Source organism: Protopterus annectens, chromosome 3.part0 (genome assembly GCF_019279795.1).
Source record: "Protopterus annectens isolate FY-2018-M chromosome 3.part0, PAN1.0, whole genome shotgun sequence".
Lineage (NCBI taxonomy): Eukaryota > Metazoa > Chordata > Ceratodontiformes > Protopteridae > Protopterus > Protopterus annectens.
In genome coordinates this window covers 112,493,617-112,518,623 of record NC_056731.1, presented here as the reverse complement: position 1 = coordinate 112,518,623, position 25,007 = coordinate 112,493,617, and the positions used below count along the sequence as shown (strand labels likewise).

The 25,007-nt window shown below is 44.5% G+C and overlaps 1 protein-coding gene across 1 annotated transcript in view; it reads right to left on the bottom strand.

Annotated features, from left to right (window-relative positions):
- The window catches only part of IGF2BP3 (insulin like growth factor 2 mRNA binding protein 3), a 1,266,240-nt gene that overhangs the window by 181,282 nt on the left and 1,059,951 nt on the right, over positions 1–25,007 (bottom strand). The window contains exon 17 of the mRNA XM_044064618.1: positions 12,180–12,311. Within this exon, the coding sequence (XP_043920553.1) occupies positions 12,180–12,311 (132 nt within the window). The remainder of the gene's footprint in view (positions 1–12,179; positions 12,312–25,007) is intronic.

Sequence of the window (25,007 nt, the reverse complement as noted above, 5' to 3'; positions counted from 1 at the left end):
ATGAAGAAAGGGGGAGGGAGGATAGAAGGAGTGGGAGGCAAAAAAGAAGCTGAAGGACAGTGCTGGGGAGGAAAAAGCACGCTAGAGGGGGGAGGAGGTACAGAAGGAGCAAAAGAAGACCGATTTCTAAAACTAAACCTATGGGAAAATTCAGATCTGAGGGGATAGGCTTTGTTGTTAACATATTGCAGGAAATCCCTATGCAGTTTTTGTTTTTTGCAATGTAATACAGTGGCAACATGTCTGTTAATTCTCGGGTGAATCCCATTAAAAATGTGGAGAACCTGTTGAAAATCAGGGAGAGAAACAACTTGAGTTTGTGTCTTCCTAATTGTTTGCTTATGCCTGAAAAGGAGAAAAGTCCAGCAGGTTTTAAAAATGTGGAAAGTCTGTTCAGATGATACTCCTGACTTTTTTTGCTTGGGCCCTCTTCATCTCTACTAAAACTGTGCAATCTGCATGCTTTTAACCCTACAGGATGGAAGATTGAAGGAATAAACTTATTTTAAATGGTCTCTTATCTTCTTTCTTTGACGAAGCTATCTCTAGAGCATCTTAAAAAAAAGGCTAAAGAGATGTCTCATGCTTCTCTGAGCACCTCTTCTGCTGCCTTCAGGTCCTCGGAAAAATCATTGAAAAGAACTACTGATACTATGGGTTTATTAGATCCACTGAAAAAAACACAACTCTCGGATCTGTCCCTTTCCTCCCGATCCAGCAATGTCTAAAAAGTTGTCCTTGGATCAGACGGCTTCTTCAGGTCTGAACTCGCTGAAAGTTTACAAAATTTGTTGGATATGAAGGCCTCAGATCAGACAAAAACAGGTTTATCTACTTTTTCTAGAACAAGGTAATCCCATCACTGGATCCAGTTCTCTCAATAGTACCTTCCCCTTTTTTGGGAAGACCTAAATCTCCAAAGTACTCTATCCACCCATTCTTATACAAGTCTGACCGGATAGGATGGGGACAGGGTAGTGAAAAAGATCCTCTCAGCTCCTGCCCCATTGGGTCAGGAAGACCATATATCCAAGACACCTCCACTACCAATTCTGCCTCTAACTCCTATCAAGGTTTCAGAGCTCTTGGACCCAAGTCATACAGACCCATCGCCATTAGATCAGAGAATCTTTGTAACCTTGGATCAGCGACTTGCTCTGAGCTCTTTGGTTCAGTCACAGCCAGAGTTCTTGGAGCAGATACTACCTGCTGCAGTAGACTCCAACAGTTTTGGAGTGGACTCCATCTCGGAGCCTCAGCAATGGTCAGTAGGATTCCAACTTCGGCCTCGGGGCAGCGGTCCTTGGAGGAGGAGGAAACCAGTAATCAGGGGCTTGTAGTCTCGGATCCAGGTTCCTATCCCTCTCCAAGACTGTATGGAGAGATCTCTGTCTGCACCTCTGACTCAGACTGTGCTTACCACCCCCCCCCCCCGATCCCAAGTCTACATATATTCTGCCTCTGCATCTACAGTCTCAACTATCCTCTCTATAGGGACAGCCGATACCAAAACCCAGGCTTCCTATCAGGGTATCCCCTCTTCTGTTTCCTCCCTGGAGTATCCCACCAAGGAGGTCCCCAAGCAGAGGACATTCAGGGGTAACGGGTTCTGGCGTTTCCATTAGAAGACACCCCTGGATGCTTGTGTGTGATTTTTCAAAGCTTTAATTCTTCGTTCGTCAATGCTCCCTTTGACAGCATGTCACTTTTTGGTCCCAAGGTAAGAGACACATTGTCCATGTACGAAAAGGATAGAAAAACCCTTTCTACAGTGGGCGTATTTTTTTCAACCCTCAAAGATCTTTTTCAAGGAATCATCGAGATGGTGGTAAAATGCAGTTCAAGAAATCTGAAGGTGCTTTCCAGGACACACATGGAGGAGAATCCCCCAGGGGCGGGGGGACTACAATGCTATATGCAACTCTCATGACAGAGGTGGCCCGCAGAACCAAGGGTCCAGAGATTCTTTCTTTGACAAACCCTTCCAGTGCTCGTGAAAGGAGGCCAAATACTGTCCACCTCTGGAGGCAATCTTGGGTCGTTTACTCCTGCACCAGACAGCCTGATTTCCAGACGTTATACAATACCATTTTCCCTTTGTTCTCCCAATTCAAGAAAATTCCCCAATGTTCCACCCAGAGGGAACATGCAGCAAGTCAAATACAAAAGCTGCTAGACTTGACAGTCATCCAAACACCTCTCCCCAGACCAGACAGAATTCGGAATTTAATCAGGGTTCTTTTTAGTGCCAAAGAAAACAGGGAACTGGAGACCAATTCTGGATCTCAGCATCTTAAATCAGTTTAAAAGACCAAGTTCCAGATGGTCACTGTTCAGTCCATTCTTCCTTTTTTGGAGGACTGGATGTGCTCAACAGACCTTCAGGATGCATACCACCACGCAAAAATGAACAGGTGGTCCCGAAAGGTTCTTACTAGTTTGTTTGGGAGCCAATCATCATTAGTTCAGAGTTCTGCCCTTTGGTCTCACCACAGCTCCCAGGGTGTTTACAAAATGCATAGTGGTTGAAGCAGTTCACTTGAGGCTGCAGGGATTCTAGACGTTTCCATACATGACTGGCTCATATCATCATAGCAAGAGAAAAAGTGATCCAAACTTGTACCCTACAAGGACCAACTATAAATTACAAAAAATCTCAACTAGAACCAAGTCAAAGTCTGGAGTTCACAGGGACACTGCTCGACAATCTACAGCCTCACTTTCCCTCTCCAGAGTTCAGACAATAACACAAGTGGAAAAGACAGTTTGCAGCACCAAGAGTTTCAGTCCACTTCATCTTTTAGCCTTTGAAAACAATAGTGTCAGCATAGACAGTGCCTTTAGCCAGATTTTGCATGAGAATCCTTCAATGGATGTTGGCCTCCCAATGGTCAATTCTTCATTTCCCCTTACCTGCCCCAATACAAATCGCCAACATATGCAAAAGGGTCTGATGTGGTGGATTCAGTCAGATTAGGTTCTACAAGGCTGTTTATTCGTCCCCCATCAACCCAAGGTTATAGTGACCACAGATTTTTTTCAGCTGGGGTGGGAGGTATTACCTAGGGAAGATTGTCCAAGGCACATGGTCTCCTGAAGATCTAGAATTGAGAGCAGTACTTTTAAGCTTTGCAAATCTTTCGGAATACTCTCCCTTCGAGAATGACTGTCATACAGACATGTCAGTGGTTTGGTACATCAACAAATGAGGAACCACCAAATCACAACCCCTATGTCTAAAAGTGCTCATGAGTATGGCAATGGGCAACATCTTCCAACCCATTTCTTACAGCAATGCACATTTCAAGGAATTCCAACATGCTAGAAGACAAACTGAGCAGGTACATTCTACTACCTCACAAATGGTCCCTCAAACAGTAGCAGAATTTTCCACAAGTGGGGCCAGCCATGCTGTGATCTCTATGTCCCACCTGAACAAGTGCAGCAACTACTTTGCCCTAATGCCCCCAACAGGGGGAATCATAGAGGTATGCCCTCCTTCATGACTGCCCCCTCCCCCAGTCTACTTTAAGCACATCCCCCAGTTCCTTCGATTCCAAAGTTTCTCAGAGAGCTGCCAGGCTAAAGAACAAAGTCATCTTCATTGCACCCTTTTTGGCCTTAACAGACTGTGTTCCCCTTCCTGTGGCCTCATTTGATTCATTAATCCTGGATCCAGCTACAGATCTGGTACCCTACCAGACATCTAGACCTCCTGAGTCTCAAGCTAGCAGCTTGGTTTCTCCATTTCCAGTAATAGCCAGACAACCTATGCTCTCATCACCTATCCACAAATTTCATCTTCCCTCAAACCCTCTAAGGAAACGTTATGCTAGCAAACATAAAAGATTTGTGCACTGGGCACTTCAAAATGATGTGGACCACTTTTTGGCACCAATTCATACTATCCTGAAGTTCATGACATAGCTTTTTAATCAAGCAGCCAGTTCTCCAACAGTAAAGATTCAATTAGCAGCGATTTCTAATTTTCATATTGGTCTTGATGCCTCTTCACCTTCTTCCCATAAACTTTGTAAAACCTTTCTATGAGGCATATTTCTGTTAAGACCCCCCCCCCCTCTTTAAAGACCTACTCCTCTGTGGGACTGAACTCTGACACTGCAAAAGCTTTGGTGCTTTCTCCCTTCAAACTTGTATATGATTGGGTTATCAAATTTCTTTCTTGGAAAAGTGTTTTTGGTGAGCATTACTTCTGCCACACAAATTTCAGAGATTCAGGCCTTATTGGTGAAGCCTCCATATAGAGTTTTTCAGGGTCCATATTAAATCATTGAACGCTTAGAAAAAAGCGAACTATGATTTAACAACCCCATGTAAGCGAAAGCTTACAAACTCGAACGCTTAGAACAGTGATTTTTTTTTTTTTTTTTTTTTTTTTTAACAAGGGGAAAAAAAATTGTGGTTACAAAAAATCACTTAAAACATTAAGCGTGGGCCCTTGCCCACACCCCTACTTAAATATACCAACTCCCGAGATTGCACTACAGTGACAATAACGGCAAAGTAATGGCTGAGGCCAAGCGATTTCTTTCCCGGGGAAAGAATTTGCTTATATTCCAATTCGTCATTTTGCCTTTTCAAGTTCAACCAAGACGCATTCGAAAGAATGAGTCTTCCGTCATTTAATAGGAACCCGTTTTTCATAAGGATTGAGTGACATTACCAAAAGAAGTGTCAGAGTCCAACATTTACAAATCCATTAATCTGTCATTTTTCTTCCAAAATTATACAAAGGTGAACATTTGTTACATTTACTTGACATTCATAGACATCTGCGCTTCTATTTACACAGAACCTCAGATCAGTTTCATTTGCTGAGGGGAACTTGGGCACCATCAGGTAAAGAAGCTATGCACTTACCATAACATGCCATCTTTTTGTCCATTTTCATTCTTCAACTCCTCACCCATAGACCCCCAACCTTAATTTTTCTTGGAACAGCTAGTGGATACAGTGATTATTTGGGTCTACTCACTTTACAGAGCTCCAGCTACAGCTCTGCTTACTCTTTCTGCTATATATTCCTTAATTTTCTTTACAAAAGAGTAATTCTTTCTGCTATAGTGTGCAAAGATCTGAAGTAATGGGGGCTGGTGCATTCTGGGTAAGGGAGAAGTTCGAGAGTTCACTGTTGCCACGAGCTTCAGCAGCGGCTGAGTTGGATCAGAGGGCTCGGATCCAAACCCATCAGTTGGGCAAGAATGAAAATGGACAACACAGATGGAACATTATGGTAAGTACGTAACTTTTTCAGTTTTTATTCTGGTGTACGGCTTCTGCAGATTGATGTGGATCTTGGATTACAGGACTTAGGATCCGAAAAGGAAGTAGATGGCAAGGGTGAAATGACAATACGAGCAGAGCCTTTCAGATTCGAAGGCAGCTTTGGATTCCAGGACAGCCCACGAGATTTTGAATCAGAGGTGGTGGAATCTAAAATCTTTCTAATCTTGTCCAGGAGCTCCAAAGAGACCCTTGGGGACTTCTGAGATCTCTTCCTATCCAAATAAACTGATTTGGGTGTTTGAGGGGTTTCAGCCCCAGAAGCATCAGGATGCAACTCTTAAAATTAGTTTATTGCACCTGTCCAATAATACCCTGGGAATAAAAGTAGCACAAATGGGACAAGCAGTGACAATAAGATCAGATCCTAGGCAATACACACACTTCTTGTGGGAATCTGAGTTCGGGGATCTTAAGTCCACAAGTGCACTTTCTGAAGCCAGTTGACTTCGTCAACATGGCCAAGGAGAAAAACATGGTACAAACAAGACAAGTTTACCACAAGCAAATTTAATACATTTTTTTTTTTAAATAGTTAAACGAAAGGGAAAAAAATACCAGCTATGGTATGCTAAAGATTACCTAAAAGGGTAAAGAAAAGAAGGTACCAACAATGGGACTAAGACTAGTCAAACCAAGTAGAAGGAAGGAATAAGACGGAAGACATCCAAATGATAGCAAAAAACTAGAGGGAGAAAACTGACAAAGTAGGATTTTTAAAAACTGAAGGTTTAATAACTGTAAATATAAGAAAATGATTGCTTACTATGTTCGAGAGCAGAACCTGTGTCCAACCATGATGGCAGCAAAGAGCTCTGAGGTGTTGGGGATAGAATAGAACATTATGGGTACAAAGAGGAGCTCGAGAGCTGGATAAGAAGTCTACTATATGTGGCAGAGTCAAATCAGAAGATCGGATCTGAACCCATTGGTGAGGAAGAATGTCAGATCAAATGAAGACAGCCTGTGTGTTCCAGGGAATGAAGCTGAACAATATCCAAAGGCTGTAAAGAACTTGCATTAAATAATTTCATTTTTTTTTTCAATGTTTTGAGCGAGCTATATGGGACTAATCGGAGACAGTACTGAGGTCCATCTGCAACCTCTCCCAATATCTTAAAAGCTCATCCATCTTTTTTTCTCAATGAAAAGTACAGTTTTGTACCTACCATAAATGTAGATGTTCGAAGATCCACATTGCTGCAGTCCTTACACTTGGGTAGTCCGCTGTCCTCGGTCGGCCCGAATATCAAAGTATAAGGCTGACGTCGGTCAAGGCGCATTAGACTGACATCAGGACGTCAGGGTACAAATGCGCATGACCGACATCATATCCTCAGTCTTTTCTTGCCCCAGATGTCAGAAGACCCTAAAAGAAAGGTCAAAACCAAAAGACAGCAAACAACCAACCAACCACCCTTGCACTAATAATACGTACAATATATACAATATACACAATATTTACAACCCAACCCACACAACCACCTCTAACTACAGAGGGGAAGGAGGGAGGGTAAATTGGACTGCAGCAATGTGGATCTTCGAACATCTACATTTATGGTAGGTACAAAACTGTACTATGTTCTTCATCTCACATTGCTGCAGTCCTTACACTTGGGTAGAATCCCAAAGCAGAGGTAAGGGAGGATGGCAAAACTATAAAGAAGCAGGAGCTGCCAAAATGCCCTGTAAAATAGCAGTGGCAAAACCAGCCCTAGATTTAGAGTAAAGTGGAAGGTGGTAATGCTTAGAGAAAGTATGCACTGAACTCCAAGTAGCTGCCTCCAAAATATCTTTAGTTGCCACCCCCCTTAAAAAAGCTGTCGAAGTGGCAGTAGCCCTAGTGGAATGAGGCCTAATCCCAGCTGGAACCTCCTTGCCATGATGGGAATAACAGAAAGCAATGCAAAACCCAATCCACTTAGAAATAGTTTGTTTTGACACAGGCTTGCCCTGAGAACTCAAAGCAAAAGAAACAAATAACTGCTGAGACTGTCTGAACCCTTTAGTTCTGCTCAAATAATATCGCAACTGCCTGTGTAAATCTAAAGTGTGCAAAATCTGTTCCCCTTTATTTTGGGGATTTGCATAAAAAGTAGGCAAATGAATAGTTTGGTTTAAAGCCACACTAGAAACCACTTTAGGCATAAAGGAAGGATTAGTACGCAAAGATACCCTATCCTTATGGAAAATTAAGAAAGGCTCCACTGCCATAAGGGCCTGCAATTCAGAAACCCTTCTTGCAGAGGTAATGGCCAACAAAAAAGCAGTCTTCCATGATAAATATTTCAACTCGGTAGTAGTTGCAGGCTCAAAAGGTTGTAGAGTGAGTTTCTCCAACACAAAATTGAGATCCCAAGCAGGAGTAGGAGCTCTACGTGGGGGTCTTATATTCTTTGGCCCTCTAAGAAATTGCTTGAACAAAGGATGAGAAAACAATGGTGGGTCACAGTCATAGTGAGCCGAAATTGCTGCAGCATGAACCTTAATAGAAGAGAAGGACAAACCTTTGTCCAGTAACTCAGTAAGATATTGAAGAGCCACACTTAAATTAGGCTCAGTAACATCAAAATCCTTTGCTGCACTCCAAAATAAAAATCTCTTCCATTTATCTGCGTACACTTTCCTTGTACTAGGCCTTCTAGCTTCCAAAATAACATTCAAAACTTGCTGTGGAAGTTGAGACCCTCTATGGTTCAAAACAGAATATGCCAGGCTGTTAGGTGAAGAGAGTGAAGCTTGACATTGAGTAAATGACTGTTCTCCTGAGACAACAGGTGTGGAATCGAAGGCAAAGGCCATGGAGGTTCCCGTACCAGACTTCTCAGTAATGGGTACCAGTGCTGTCGAGGCCAATCTGGAGCTATTAAAATCATCTTTGGCTTGTCCTGTCTGACCTTTAGAAGTACCTTTGGGAGGAGAGGCAGAGGTGGAAAGGCATACACATGAAGATTGCTCCAATTGAAAGAAAGAGCATCCACTTTCCAAGCTGTGGGATGAAACCTTTTCGTGCAAAACTTTGGCAGCTGGTGGTTTAGTGGAGAAGCGAACAGATCTATGTCTGGAGTTCCCCATGACACTGTCAATTTCTGAAATACATGAGGATCCAATTTCCACTCGTGGGGATCCATAATTAGTCTGCTCAACACATCTGCTAAGGAGTTCTGTGCTCGGCAGAAACCTTGCCTGAAGATTTAGCTGTAAACTGAGAGCAGTCTCCCACAAAATCATTGCTTGCCTGCATAGAGGATAAGAATGTGTTCCCCTTGCTTGTTGATGTACCACATGACAGTTGTGTTGTCTGTTAGAATCAACACCTGCCCTGGAAAAGTAAATCCTTGAAAGCTATTAATGCAAACTGGACTGCTAACATCTCCTTCAAGTTGATATGTAGATGTTGTAGTCTGGCAGGCCACTTGTCTTGTATCCACTTTCCATTTAGATGAGCTCCCCAAGCTTTGTCTGAGGCATCTGTCGTTAGAATCTGACTCGCCTCTGGCCGGGTCACAGAGAGTCCCTTGTTTAGGTGATATTCCTGAGCCCACCACAAAAATTCCTTTTGAATGCAAGGTAATATCTGAATGACAGTGTCCAGATCCTGGCAGTGCTGTGTCCATACATTTTTGAGATACCATTGTAGCTTCCTCATATGCAGTTTGGCATTGGGAAGCACCAGAATACAAGATGCCATGAACCCCAAGGCTTGAAGGACTGTCCTTGCAGTCAGCCTGGACTGATGAGACAATTGATGAAAGTAAAGGGAGAGATTCTTTTGTTTGTCCGGGGTCAAAAAGGCCATCTGGGATGCTGTATTCAGTCTTACACCCAGAAAGCACATGTCCTGAGAGGGTACTAGACTGGACTTTATTTCCTTCACAGAATACCCCAGGCATCTTAGCACTGCTATCACATATTCCAAATGATGAAGAAGCTCGTCCCTTCCTTGAGCCAGAATCAGGCAATCGTCCAAATAAGGATAGATCTGTATTCCTTTTAGCCTGAAGAAAGCTATCACTGGAGCCAGAACTTTGGTGAACACTCTGGGCGCAGTAGATAAGCCAAAGGGCAATGCAGAGAACTGATAATGAGAAGTCCCAGCCCGAAAACGCAGATACTTCCTGCAACTCAGTCTGATAGGAACATGAAGGTAAGCCTCCTTGAGATCCAAAGTTACCATCCAATGATCTTTGCCCAGCAGAGGTAAAAGCTGTTGTAACGTCAACATTTTGAACTTGGGAATGTCCAGATAAGTGTTGAGGATAGATAAATCCAAAATTGGTCTCCACGTGTTCCCCTTCTTTGGTACTAGGAACAGGCGAGAATAAAATCCTAGGCCCACTTCTGGCATAGGGACCGGCTGTATGGCTCCTATTTGAAGTAGCAGAGAAATTTGTTTGTGAGCCTCTATTCTTTGCTGAGGAGGAGCGTCTGGCATGCCTTTGAAAGGAGGCAAGGTATGGAAATAAAACCTGTAACCTTGGTGAATGATATCCAATACCCATCTGTCTTGGGTAATTAAACTCCAATTTTCCTTGAAAAGTGCCAACCTTCCTCCCAAAGGTGCTGCCAGACGAGAAGGCTCTGGCAGCTGAAAAGGTAGGTCATTGGGTCTGTTTACGAAAGGACTGACCCCTGCCCTCACCGAAGACTGTGCAGGTGAACTCCCTGTTCTAGGCCTGAAAGAGCCCTGAGCTCTGCCCCTACCACGTCTAGATCTACCCCTAGACTGGGAATCATAAGAAGGATACGTCCACCCCTTGGTAGGCCAATTTCTACTAAACTGGAGGCTGAACCTGCAAAAATCTTTAACAGTCTGCATAGACTTAGCCTTGTCTTCCATTTTCTTTAAGACTGCCTCAACAGGCGAACCAAACAACACATCAGATTGTAAAGGAGCATCTAAAATCCTTGTCTTAACATGGTCAGATAAATTCTGATCCCTCAGCCAGGCGTGCCTGCGAAGAACTGACCCAGTGGCAGCCACCCTAGACGAGGCCTGTACAGCATCAAAACCACATTGCAAAGAATGCTTACCCACTTGTTCAGAAACATGTACTAAATCTTGTAACTCTTTACACTCAATACCTTCCGCCAGAGCATCTACCTTAGACTTTAATTGAGAAAGTAGATAGTTTTGGTATTTCAACATGTGAAACTGGCAATTCAAAGCCCTCATAGCTAGGGTGGAAGAAGTATAGACTTTCTTTCCCCATCTATCCAAAGCCCTGGCCTCTATCTGGAGGAACCGGATTTTTAACAACAGAAGCCTTAACACCCTTAGGCCCCTGACTAACAGTTTCTGGGTCCGCCCTAGGACTCTTGAAAAGATACTTATGAGCTTCAGGCACCCTGTAATACCTATCCGGTTTAACAGGAGCAGGAGGCAAAGAATCAGGATTAAGAGAAGCCTCTGCAAACACATCTTCCACAACATCCAGAACAGGAGGTATAGCCAAAGGCCTATGCTGGGGTAAAACAAAAATTCCCTAAGCCTTTTCCTGGAATCAGAGAAGTCCTGACCTTCCCATTTAAAATGCTCCCTCATGGAATGAAGAGTCTCTGAAAAGAAAAATCCTCAGGAGGAGAAGCAGAAGGAGTAGAATCATCCACATCAGAATCAGAATAAGGAGAATACTCCTGCAAGTCTTCAGCCAAAGACTCTGAAACATCCGAAGCCTGCTCAAAACTCCCCAACTCAGGTTCCACCCTAGGTCTCTTATCAGGAGGGGCAAAGAACCTCTAATCAAAGTAATCAAATCTTCTGCCATTTTAAGCATATGCTTCTTGGGCACAGATCCTGAAGAACTAGGAGTGACACCAACTGAAGCTAAACCTGGCCTGCCTCTGGGAGAAGCCTTGGAAACAGAAGGAGAGGGCCTAACCACCCTAGGAAGGGAGGGGAGTACAGTAACCTGAGAAGCCCCTTCAGCCTGACCTGCCTCCTGAGAGGCCACATCCTGCAATAACAAAGTCTCCCCCTGGGACTCCAGAGAAACCTCCGGCGGAACCCCGGCTCCACCGACACCTCTAAAGAACCGGCGTCCGGTACGGATGGCTCTTCTTGCCTGGGCTTAGCTGCTTTGTCCTTGCACTTCTTCGAAGAAGCGGATGTCGGAGCATCCGACGGCATATTATAATTGCACCGCTTCCCGAAGACTAACCTGGCACAATCTAACCTTCTCTTAATAGTGCGCTTATTGAATCTAGCACAAAAGCGACACCCAACAACGTCGTGCTCAGGCCCTAAACAAGGAATACACAAAGTATGATAATCTCTATGCGGTATCTGTTTCCCACAAGAAATACAGTTATTCACTTTTTCTGACATCCGGTAAACCACTGAGGCAAGAAAAACTAAAATATTCTAACGGGTACTTAGCCAACTTTGACTCGGTCTGAAACTCCGAATTCGAAAAATTTCAGAACGCCGAACGGCACTTGCAACGCTGCTTCTGCATCGGACCATGCGGCAAAAAAGACTGGGGATATGACGTCGGTCATGCGCATTTGTACCCTGACGTCCTGATGTCAGTCTAATGCGCCTTGACCGACGTCAGCCTTATACTTTGATATTCGGGCCGACCGAGGACAGCGGACTACCCAAGTGTAAGGACTGCAGCAATGTGAGATGAAGAACATCTTGCTCTTTCTTAAAAAAGATGATGGGACTGCTTTTGTCATTATAATTACCAACATAGCAGTGGGAATGTACTTTCCAATGCAGGAAAATAACTCCTCAGCAAATACCAAAAACATTTTAGGGACATGTATGTAAATCTTCATTTCATACAGTCACAAGTACAACAGTTTTACCACCTCAAACTCCCAACGCAACCTAGTTCTGAATACAAAATAGTCAATGAAAAGCAACAAACCGTTTTTCCTCCTTTGCCTATTACTCTGCCAGCTGCAAATGATGGTACTTTAATATGAGCTTCCAGTTTCACTTCTTCCTTGGGTCCAAAGAAATTTTCTTCCTTAAGTTTCCCATAAATTCTTCCTTGAGCCTAAAAGCATAATAACAATGAATGAAAACTAAGATTAAATAAAAGAAATACATGCAGATTACTGTTGCAAAGTATGGACTGAGAAATGCAGAACTGCATCTTAACCCAAAACGAAAATAAAGCAGCTCAGTCACAGATGAACATGTGACTAAACATTGGAGAACAAGATGCACAATGGCACTAATGGATAAATGAAAGTTTATGGACCTCAGAAAATAGAGGGCAATAAGAGACAGAATTGTAAGCAGTCTGTTTAAAAAGCAAAAGTGTGTGTAATAGACATATGCGCACACATATATAGTTACAATTGGGAAGAGCAAATACTCACTTGAGCAAATGCTTTTTCATGCTGTAAAAAAGTGAACATGTGAATGAACTTCTTCCTAATGGAGTTTCTGACAGCAGTCTTAAATGGGATTGTGGAACAGCGGGGTAAGGGAATTTCCCCTTAACCTGCTGCTGTGCAATCCTGGAGTTAGTATATATAATTAGAGTGTGCAGGGGAGCTTGCCCCTGAAAAAAAAGTTGTTTTTTGAGCATTTGCTTTAAATTGATCACCATTTAGAGATTCGCTCACTTACACAAAAGTTAACTGTTTCATGAGACATTTGTGAGCGCGCATGCAGGTGTGAGAGAGAGAGTGTGAGAGAGAGTGTGAGAGAGAGTGTGAGAGAGAGTGTGAGAGAGAGAGTGTGAGAGAGAGAGTGTGAGAGAGAGTGTGAGAGAGAGAGTGAGAGAGAGTGAGAGAGAGAGTGAGAGAGAGAGAGAGAGAGAGAGTGAGAGAGAGAGAGTGAGAGAGAGTGTGAGAGAGAGTGTGAGAGAGAGTGAGAGAGAGTGTGAGAGAGAGAGAGAGTGTGAGAGAGAGTGTGAGAGAGAGAGAGAGAGAGAGAGTGTGAGAGAGAGAGTGAGAGAGAGAGTGTGAGAGAGAGAGTGTGAGAGAGAGAGTGTGAGAGAGAGTGTGAGAGAGAGTGAGAGAGTGTGAGAGAGAGAGTGTGAGAGAGAGAGTGTGAGAGAGAGAGTGTGAGAGAGTGACCAAGTAAGCTTACAAAACAAGTTTATCATCATGTCGTCAGCAAACACATCCCCAGATGTGCCCATGGTCAAACCGTTTCCACAAATTCTGTACTGCCGGACTCTTCAAAGTTGAACAAAACAGCAAATGTCGACATTTCCAATCATTCCATACCTGAAACAAGTGCTACCATGGGTCCAAAAGGGGGCGAGATTTTGTGATTCGGAATATCGGCGTTCACTGTTTAGAGTCGCCGCAGTTCAGAGTTCATGAAGTTGTTTTGACGATGTGCCTGCCATTATGATGGCAAACCTACAAAACATCTTGTAGTTGACAGAATCCACCTGGAACTGCTTCTCCAGTAGCTTCAGTAAAGTCCATGCAGTCTCCAAGTACTGATGCTGCTGTATAAAAACACAAATGCATTCTGTTCTCTCACATTAGCCTCAATTACACAAAGACGCTGTAAAATAAGAAGTTACATACTCACCATAAAGTTCCAAGTTTGTTGCCCATAATCTTGTCTTCATTGTCGCTGGTTGGGTTCGGAACAGAGCAAGGGTTCCAATTTGGCCTAATACTAAAGCTCGAGAGCTTCCACTGGCTCAAGGCTATATCCTATATCTCCACCATGCTTAGGGAAGATAACCCAGATCTTGTTTGAAAAATAACATCTGAATTTTATATACCAAAACTCCCAAAGGTAATGGCTATTAGCCTATGCCTCAAGAGGCAGAAGGGAAGCAGAGAACACACTTTGTAGTTAACAACAATTTTCTCTCAATCCTCCAGGAGCGAAGGATGGGAGGAGGAGGGTGGGATGCAAGAAAGGAGGCGAGATTATGGACAACAAACATGGAACATTACGGTGAGCACAAATTCTTAATGTTATGTTGTCCTAACTTGCCTTCATTCTTGCTGGTTGGGACAGCATCCCCAGCATCTTCCTTCTTGGTTAGCTCAAGGGAATAAACTCTTCAGAATAGTGGAACCAAAGGAATCCCTGTTCTGGGAGGCCACGTCTACTTTGTAATGTGTGATAAAGGTATGGGATTTGACCCATGTGGCTGCAGCACAGACCGACTCCATAGGTAATCTGGCCTGAAAGGCGGTTGAAGTTGACATGGCTCTTGAGTGGCCTCTAATCTGTCCTGGCAGTTGTCTATGTTGAGAATTATATGAGTGGATAATAGTGTCACAGTAAGCCATTTGGACAAGGTCATTTTTGATATTAGAGCACTTTTCCTGTTATCTGAGAAGGACACAAATAACTGGTCAGATTTTCTACTTTCCTTTGTTCTATGCAAAGAGAAGCACAACTGTGTGTACATCTAGTTGGTATAGGGAATATTCTACCTTGTTACCATAGTTTGGAAAGAAAACAGGCAGGTCAATGGTTTGATTTACACTGGTTTCAGAACATACTTTGGGAAGAAACAAAGGATTTGTTCTAAGAAAGACTCTGTCTTTGTGAAAAACTATGTAGGGAGGGCATACGGACAGAGCTTGAAGGTCCGAAACCCTCCTAGCTGAAGTAATGGCTACCAGAAAGACCATTTTCCAGGTTAGAAATTTTAGTTGCAAGAGGAAGCTGGTTTGTATGGTGGGAGAATCAAAGTAGTCAGTACCAAAATAAGTTCCCAAAGGAGGAGGTGGTTCTTTTACTGGAGGCCTTAGTAAAACATGTACCTCTCAGGAAGGTGCTGCACAATCAGACATTATTTTTGATCCCATGTCTCGGATGTGCCAGTTAGATATGGCGGCTAATTGTACTCGCATGGTAGCTGCTGCTGTGCCTTTATTAAAAATTTCTGCTAAGAACTCTAAAATTGCACTTACAGGGGCTGTGAAGGGATCTATGTGATTCTTGGAAGCCCAACAAGAAAATCTTTTCCATTTGCTAGCATAAAGCTTTCTAATTGCCTTATGAGCTGAAACTAGAACACGTCTCTCACAGCAGGGGATATGTCTGGAAGCCTGGCTAAGATTCAAAGTGGAGCAGCCAAGCTGTCAGTTTGAGGGTCTGGACAGAGGGATGGATCGTCCCTGGCTGATGAGTCAGATCTGGTACCAGGTCCAGAATGCCACAGCTCTTCTCAGAGATGGGGCCATAGGAAAGCAAACCAGATCTGACGAGGCCAGTATGGATCGATGAGTATTAACCTGCAACTCAATGCTTTGGCTTTCTGTAAAACTTTGTGAATCAAGGAAAACGGGGGAAAGGCAAAAGAGAGTCCCGGGAGCCAATCGTGAACGAGTGCATCCCTTGAGGACTCCCCTGGCAGGGGAATTAGGGCAAGGTAGCTGCTGCATTTGGTACTCATGGACATGGTAAACAGGTCACAGCAAGGCTGTCCCCAGTTGCGAAAAATCTGGTTCACAATTTCCTGTTTTAGGGACCACTTGTGAGGCATTAGAATTGCTCTGCTCAATTTGTCTGCTAACACATTGGATTTCACAGGAACATGTACTGCAATCAGAAAACGTTGAGAAGAGACTGCCCGCTGCCATACTCTGAGCCTCTCGGCACAGGGGGTAGGATCCAGTTCCACCTTGTTTGCTGATACACCACTGACATGGTCTGTCTATACTGCAATCATGCCCAGTGGAAGAGAGTTCTAGAATGCCTGCAATGCCAGAAGCACTGCTCTCATCTCCAAGACACTGATGTGCAAGTGGTACTCATGTTCCTGCCAAGTTCCTTGGATGGTCTTTCCCAGATAATGTCCCCCCTCCCACCTGATCTGGGAAGCACCCATGGTCACTGTGGCTACCGGTTGGGGGAAGAGTGAACAGCCTTCCTAGAGTTATCTGCGTGGAATGAAGCCACCAATTTAAGTATTTTTTGCAGGAGTCTGTAATGAAGATCTAGTGGGACATGTGCAACTCCTGCATGGACCACTGAGCGAAGAGGATCCACTGTAGGACTCTCATATGTAGACGTGCCAGAGGTACTAATGTTATAAAGCAGCTGCCATAGTGCCCATGACCCTTATAACCAACGTTGCTTGTACTGCCTTTTTTGAGAGTAAGATGGACACTTGATACCGCAGTGTCTGTACCCTGTCGTGAGGCTATTTTGGTACCACGTCTATACTGTGTAAGTCTGCTCCTATAAATGTAATATGCTGTGATGGTAACAAGGCAGATTTTTCGAAATTTATGATAATGCCCAGTTCTGAGCAAAGGTGAACGGTGGCATCTCTTGCCTTGGTTAGTAGATGCTTGGTGGTGGTCAGGAGCCAGTCATCTAAGTATGGAAACACTCAGAATCCTAGACGTCTCACGTGAGCCGTGACTACTGCTCATGCATTTGGTAAACACCCTGAGACCAAAGGGCAGAGCTTGAAATTGGTAATGACTGGCTCCCAACCGGAAGCGTAGATGTCTCCTGGATCGCCTGTCCATTTTTATATGGTAGTACGCATCCTGAAGATAGATTCAGCACATCCAATTGTCTTTTCCAAGAAAGGGAAATATAGACTGCAGTGTCACCATACAGAACTTCGATTTTTTTTTTTTATTTTTTTTTTTATTTTACAGACTTGTTCAACCTGCTGAGATCCAAGATGGGTCTCCAGTCCGTGGGTTTTTTTTTTTTTTTGAACTAAAAAGAAACTAAGTTTCGGATCCGGTTTGGTCTGCGGGGACTTCTTGGGACGACTCTTTCCTAGCAACTTTTGTATCTCTAGAGTTGCTTGATCCCATTGACAGGGTGGAATGTCTGAGCCTGATCTTGTTTTTGGGGTGGGGTGGAGAAGGGTATGTTTTATCCACTGGATATTATTATTGACTGTACTCATTTGTCTTGAGTGATATTTAGCCAGGCTTTTGGATACAGTGATAATCTGCCCCCGACAGCCACCAGAGGTTTACAGGCGGGCCCTCTTTTCAGGAGTGCTGGAAGGGTCTGCCAGAGAACGCATTTGTTACCCTGATTTTGCAGACCCCCTCTGCCACGAGGTCGGTGTCTTCCATTATTTCCCCCTCTGTGCGAAGATTCACCACATGCGTCTGGCGAAACTCAGATTTGTGGAACCACATTTTCCTGCTTCTGGCTTTTGGGAAAAGGCCTGGTAGGGAGGGGAAAAACGTACTCCCATGGCATAGTTTTGCACTCGTGTTCGCACCTGGTCAGACTATCTGACCTTAGGCCTGAACAAGGACAAGCCATCAAAAGGGGCGTTAGTGAAGGAAGACTTGAAGGACTCATCGAACTCGCAAAGGCACATCCAGAAATGCCTCCTCAGAGCAATTCCTGTACCAGCTGACCAACTCGCACCATCGGCTGCATAAGAAATGAGCCGCATAGAGGAGTTGACTACTGAACTTAAGGTAGCAAGCTGGGCAGTCACTGGAACCCCTCCAGCTGTGGAACCTTGGAGGATATCTTCTAGCGCCTTTAGGAGATCTCTCTGAAGTCTGGTAAAATGGGTCAAATAATTCAGCGATCTGTGTAAAAGCCGCTGACGAAAATGTCCACTTCGCATACCTGTCCATTGTTCGGGACTCTTTATTCAGCAGATGGACATATCAAGTGTCAGCTAAAGTACAGTTTTGTACCTACCATAAATGTAGATGTCCGATAGATATGCAACTGCAGTCATAACATATGGGTTGTCCTGCCTCAGGCAGCCCTCGGTCGGCCGAATTCCAAAGTCTGGGTCCGGCGTCGGCCAGTGTCGCCTCCTCTCCGAAGTCACAACGGCTGGAGTATAAAGGCATCGGCCGACGCCATCTTCTTCAGTGTTTCTTGCCCCAGATGCCAGGTGCCCTCCTAGGAAGGCTAAATTTGGTGAATGGATAAACAATTCCAGACATGCACAACAGTAATAAACAGATACACCACAGGAGATACCCCCAGCTAAAGGAACAGGGGGAATGGACCCAAATGAAGGAAAAGAGGGGAAGGCGGGAGGGAAAATCCGACTGCAGTTGCATATCTATCGGACATCTACATTTATGGTAGGTACAAAACTGTACTATGTCCTTCAAGAATGCAACTGCAGTCATAACATATGGGTTGAATACCATAGCCAAGCTGGGGTGGATGGAGCTAAGAAAAGATGGTGTAGCTAAAATGCCCTGCAGGACTGCGAAGCAAGGCCTGCTCGGGATCTGGAGTATAAAGGCAGGTTGTAGTGTTTGGTAAATGTATGCACGGAGCTCCATGTAGCAGCCTCTAGAATGTCCTTTGTAGCCACTCCTCTTAGGAAAGCTGTGGATGTGGCTATAGCTCTGGTGGAATGTGGCCTAATATTGGCTGGCACACTTTTTCCATGGTAAGAATAGCAGAATCTGATGCAGTGTCCAATCCATTTTGAAATTGTTTGCTTGGAGATTGCTTTTCCTTGTATTCCAGCAGCATAGGCTACAAACAGCTGGTCAGACTTTCTGGTGGCCTTAGTTCTGTCCAAGTAGTAGCGTAGTTGCCTGTGTATGTCCAAGGTATGCAGCAGTCTTTCCCCTCTATTTTGAGGATTGGGGAAGAAAGTAGGAAGGTGAATAGCTTGATTTAGAGACACCCTGGAAATCACCTTTGGCATGAAAGAAGGATTTGTTCTTAGAGACTCTGTCCTGATGGAAAATGAGGAAAGGAGGCACTGCCATGAGTGCCTGTATCTCCGAGACTCTTCTTGCTGATGTGACTGCCAATAGAAAAACTGTTTTCCATGATAGAAATTGCATCTCCGAGGTTGCTGCTGGCTCAAAGGGAGGCAGAGATAATTTTTCCAGTACAAAATTGAGGTCCCATGCAGGTACTGGTTGTTTTCTGGGAGGCTTGATATTCTTTATCCCTCTCAGGAACTGTCTTAGCAAAGGATGTGAGAACACTGGTGGATCACAATTGTATCTTGCTGAGATTGCTGAGGCATAAATCTTTATGGAAGAATATGAGAGTCCAGAATGAAATATTTCTGCCAAGTACTCCAATATCTGAGGTATACTCAGTACTGTTGTATCCTGACCCCTGTTGGCAGCCCAGATGCTGAATCTCTTCCACTTGGCTGAATAGGCTTTTCTGGTGGATGGTCTGCGTGCTTCCAATAAGATGTCCTGAACTGCCTTGGAAAGATTGGAAGCGGAAGGAGTTTAAGTAACCTCCAGGCTGTCAGATGTAATGTTTTCAGGTTTTGGTGAACAGTCCTGTAGTTGTGTTGTTAGGAGCAGGGGCCATAGGGGCAGAGGCCACGGTATGGTCCGAGTTATGCTCAACAGCAATGGGTACCAGTGTTGCTTTGGCCAGTCTGGAGCTATCAAAATATGCCTGTTGGCTGTTCTGCTTTGATCTTCAGGATCACCTTGGTCAACAGTGGCAAAGGAGGAAATGCATAAATTTTTAGGGAATTCCAGCTGAAGGAGAGAGCATCCGTTGTCCAGGCTAGTGCATGGTGGGTCCTGGTACAGAACTTTTCCAGGTGATGATTCGTGTGAGACGCAAATAGATCTATGTCCGGTCTTCCCCATGTCTTTGTTATTTGTGAGAAAATGTGGGGATGCAGCATCCATTCATGTGGAGCCAAGAAATTTCTGCTCAGCTTGTCCGCCAGTACATTGTCCTTGCCTGGCACAAACTGGGATTGCAGGTGTATCTTCAGACTCGGTGCTTTTTCCCCAGAGAATCATTGTTAGTCTGCAGAGGGGGTAAGAATGAGTCCCTCCCTGCTTGTTTATGTACCACACGACCGTGGTGTTGTCTGTCCTTATTAGTAAATGTCCTTGCTGCAGTGATTTTTCGAAACTCTCGATTGCATGCATCACCGCCAGCATCTCTTTTTGGTTTATGTGCAGATGTCTTTCCTTTGGTGTCCATTGACCTTGAATGCATCTGCCCTCCATGTGCGCCCCCCCATCCATGATCTGAGGCGTCTGTTGTAATTATTTGACCTGCTTGAGGTCTGTTGAAAGACATGCCTTTGTTTAATTGACTTGCTTGAGCCCACCACAAAAATTCCTTTTGCAGGCATGGAATAAGTGGGATTACGTCCTCTAGGCTTTGGCTGTGTTTGGACCATAAGCTTTTCAAATACCATTGCAGCTTTCTCATATGAAGTCTTGCCAAAGGTATCAGAAGAATGCATGATGCCATGAACCCCAGGGCCTGCAGGAGTTTCCTTGCAGTCAGCTGGGAGAGCTGTGCTAGGCCTTTGAAGTACTCTGGTAACTGCTGCTGTTTTTCCTCTGTGAGGTAGGTCATTTGTGTTTGTGTGTCCAGTTTGGCTCCTAGGAAAATAATCTGTTGGGATGGCAGTAGCCTTGATTTCTGAACGTTGACTGTGTATCCCAAGGCCTGTAGTAATTGCATGACATAGTCCAAGTTTTTTATTAAGGTTTGTCTGTTGTCTGCTTGTATGAGGCAGTCGTCCAGGTAGGGGTATATTTGAATTCCCTGGAGTCTGCAGTGTGCCACTACTGATGCCAGGCATTTCGTGAACACTCTGGGCACAGTAGATAAGCCAAACGGCAATGCTGAGAATTGATAGTGCTCTGTCCCTGCAAGAAATCTGAGGTATCTTCTGCAGCTTTGTCTGATTGGGACATGCAGGTATGCCTCCTTGAGGTTCAGAGTGACCAGCCAAGACCCCTTGCCCAGCATGGGAAGGAGTTGGTGTAACGTCAGCATTTTGAAATTTGGCACAATGAGAAAGGTATTTAGAGTAGACAAGTCCAGTATAGGCCTCCATTTGTTTTCCTTTCTTGGAACAAGGAACAGTCTTGAATAGAATCCCTGGCCTTGTTCCTGGGGAGGTACTTTTCTATTGCTTTTATACTTAATAGCTTTGAAACTTGAATGAGTGCCTCTGCCCTTTGATGGTGTGGCAGGTTTGGCATGCCTTGTCTTGTAGGTAAAGTATGGAAGTGGAATCTGTAACCTTTGTCTATTAAATTCAGAATCCAACTGTCCTTGGTTAAGATATGCCAGTTCTTTGAGAATAAGGATAATTTTCCGCCCAAGGGTGCTTCTCTCTGAGCCCTTGTAGGCGGTATGAAAGTCAAGTCATTGTGATTGTCCTTGTAGTGCAGCTGGACTGGCTGCAGCACTTCTTTGATTTGTAGTTTGCCATTCGCGTCCCCTGTAGGAGCCTCGGTATTGGCCTCGGCCACGCCTGTTCTTTCCCCTTTGAAACTTGTCCGAGTCTGGGAAGGACCAATTCTTTGAAGGCCAGTTTCTACTGAATCTGGGTGGCTGAACCTGGAGGAAATCCTTGACTGTCTGTACTGAATTAGCTTTTTCCTCAATGGACTTCAACACATCTTGTGCATTAGCGCCAAAAAGCTTCTGTTTTTCCAGAGGTGCATCAAGTAACTTTACTTTGACATGGTCTGGCAGTGGCTGATCTTTTAACCAAGCATGTCTACGTATCACAGCCCCAGTCATAGCTGCCCTACATGAAGCTTCCAATGCATCATAACCACACTGAAGAAAATGATTGTTAACCTGCTGAGTGTTATGTATGTGATCCTGCAATGCCTTTCTGTCAATAGGCTCAGGAGAGGCTAGCTTTTTCTGTAAATCATCCAGTATAAAATCCTGGTACTGAAACATATGAAAAAGGCAGTTAAGAGACCTCATGGCTAGGGTGGTAGAGGTATAAACTTTTTTACCCCATCTCTCCATAGACCTGGCTTCCCTATCCGCTGGCAAAGGATTCTTGGCAGTGGAGGTAGCCACTCCCTTGGGACCCTGTGAAATAGTTTCTAAATCCACGGTGTGGGCCTTAAAGAGATGTTTGTGAGTGTCAGGGACTCTGTAATATCTGTCTGGCTTGACAGGAGCAGGGGGGAGAGAGTCAGGGTTAGCACTGGAATTGGAGAAAACATCATCCAAAACATCCATCACAGGAGGAATAGCCAAAGGTCTGTACTGGGGAAGCTTTAAGAAGGTACGGAGCCTTTTCCTGGAATCAGAGAATTCCTGACCCTGCCATTGGAAATGTTCCCTCATTGAGTGCAGGACTTCAACAAAAGAGAAATCCTCTGGAGGAGAGGCAGAGGGAATTGATTCCTCAGCATCAGAGTCCTCATAGGCCTGGAAGGATTCTTCTTAAATATCTGAATGCTCAGAATCCCCAGAGGCCTCATCTGAAGAGAGGTTTTCTGTCTGCTCAGTTCTAGGCCTTTTCTCTGCAGGAGGCTGAGAACCTCTGTCTGGGTGAGGCTGAGACCCCCTGATAAGGGAAATAAGGTCTGCAGCAAGAGACATAATATGTTTATCAGAAGAGGGGGCCTGGACAGCACGTTTAGGATGGGCCTTGGCCTGGCTGGCGGCCTTAGCACATGCAAAGGCCTTGATGGACATAGATACAGGAGGCCTAGCAGCCCCACGTGCAGGAGTGACCTTGTCGACCGGAATGGTGTCGGATAAATCAAGAACTTCGGTATCCGGAGGAAAATCCACAACCGGTACCAGAGAAGTCTCCGGGACCGAAGGACTAGTTAACGCTGTGACGTCGGCCTGGAGCGGCTGAATTACCGCTTCCGCAGGGACCGAAGCACTAGCGGAGGGTCTAGGAGTAGTACCGGTAGAGGACGCGGGCCGAGGATGCCGGTCCCGGTCCTTCCGTTTTTTGGAAGATTGAGCTGTCGGTTGATCCGACGGCATGGTATATGCAAAGGATTAGCCAAAAAAGTCTTCAGCAAATTCTGCCTGGCGCCTGAGAGTGCGCTTATTAAAGCAAGCACAGGCCGAGACGTGGTCTGGGCCCAGGCAAGGAAGACAGTAAGAATGGAAGTCCTTATGAGGTATTTGTTTACCACAAGACAAACAATTATTAACTTTCTCAATTTGTTCTGACATCGGCTGAGGCAAGAAAAAATGTTCCCCAAAGTACAGTTTTGTACCTACCATAAATGTAGATGTTCGAAGATCCACATTGCTGCAGTCCTTACATATGGGTAGTCCGCTGTCCTCGGTCGGCCCGAATACCAAAGTATTAGGCTGACGTCGGTCAAGGCACTTAAGACTGACATCAGGACATCAAGGTACAAATGCGCATGACCGACGTCATATCCTCAGTCTTTTCTTGCCCCAGATGTCAGAAGGCCCTAAAAAGAAAGGCCAAAACCAAAAGACAGCAAAAAACAACCAACCACCCCTGCACTAATCCTATTTACAATATTTACAATATTCACAACCCAAACCACACCACCGCCTCTAACTACAGAGGGGAAGGAGGGAGGGTAAATTGGACTGCAGCAATGTGGATCTTCGAACATCTACATTTATGGTAGGTACAAAACTGTACTATGTTCTTCATCTCACATTGCTGCAGTCCTTACATATGGGTAGAATCCCAAAGCAGAGTTAAGGGAGGATGGCAAAACTATAAAGCATTAGGAGCTGCCAAAATGCCCTGTAAAATTGCAGTGGCAAAACCAGCCCTAGATTTAGAGTAAAGTGGAAGGTGGTAATGCTTAGAGAAAGTATGCACTGAACTCCAAGTAGCTGCCTCCAAAATATCTTTAGTAGCCACCCCCCTTAAAAAAGCTGTAGAAGTGGCAGTAGCCCTAGTGGAATGAGGCCTAATCCCAGCTGGAATCTCCTTACCATGATGGGAATAACAGAAAGCAATACAAAACCAATCCACTTAGAAATAGTTTGTTTTGAAACAGGCTTGCCCTGAGAACCCAAAGCAAATGAAACAAATAACTGCTGAGACTGCCTGAACCCTTTAGTTCTGCTCAAATAATATCGCAACTGCCTGTGTATATCCAAAGTGTGCAAAATCTTTTCCCCTTTATTTTGGGGTTTGCATAAAAAGTAGGCAAATGCATAGTTTGGTTTAAAGCCACACTAGAAACCACTTTAGGCATAAAGGAAGGATTAGTATCCAAAGATACCCTATCCTTATGGAAAATTAAGAAAGGCTCAACCGCCATAAGGGCCTGTAATTCAGAAACCCTTCTCGCAGAGGTAATGGCCAAAAAAAAGCAGTCTTCCATGATAAATATTTCAACTCGGCAGTAGCTGCAGGCTCAAAAGGTTGTAGAGTGAGTTTCTCCAACACAAAATTGAGATCCCAAGCAGGAGTAGGAGCTCTACGTGGGGGTCTTATATTCTTTGCCCCTCTAAGGAATTGCTTAAACAAAGGATGAGAAAACAATGGTGGGTCACAGTCATAGTGAGCAGAAATTGCTGCAGCATGAACCTTAATAGAGGAGAAGGACAAACCTTTGTCCAGTAACTCAGTAAGATATTGAAGAGCCACACTTAAATTAGGCTTAGAAACATCAAATTCCTTTGCTGTACTCCAAAATAAAAATCTCCTCCATTTATCTGAGTACACTTTCCTTGTACTAGGCCTTCTGGCCTCCAAAATAACATTCAAAACTTGCTGTGGAAGCTGAGACCCTCCAGTGTTTAAAACAGAATATGCCAGGCTGTTAGATGTAGAGAGTGAAGTTTGACATTGAGTAAATGACTGTTCTCCTGAGACAGCAGGTGTGGAATCAAGGCAAAGGCCATGGAGGCTCCGTACCAGACTTCTCAGTAATGGGTACCAGTGCTGTCGAGGCCAATCTGGAGCTATTAAAATCATCTTTGGCTTGTCCTGTCTGACCTTCAGGAGTACCTTTGGGAGGAGAGGCAGAGGTGGAAAGGCATACACATGAAGATTGCCCCAATTGAATGAGAGAGCATCCACTTTCCAGGCTGTGGGATGAAACCTTTTGTGCAAAACTTT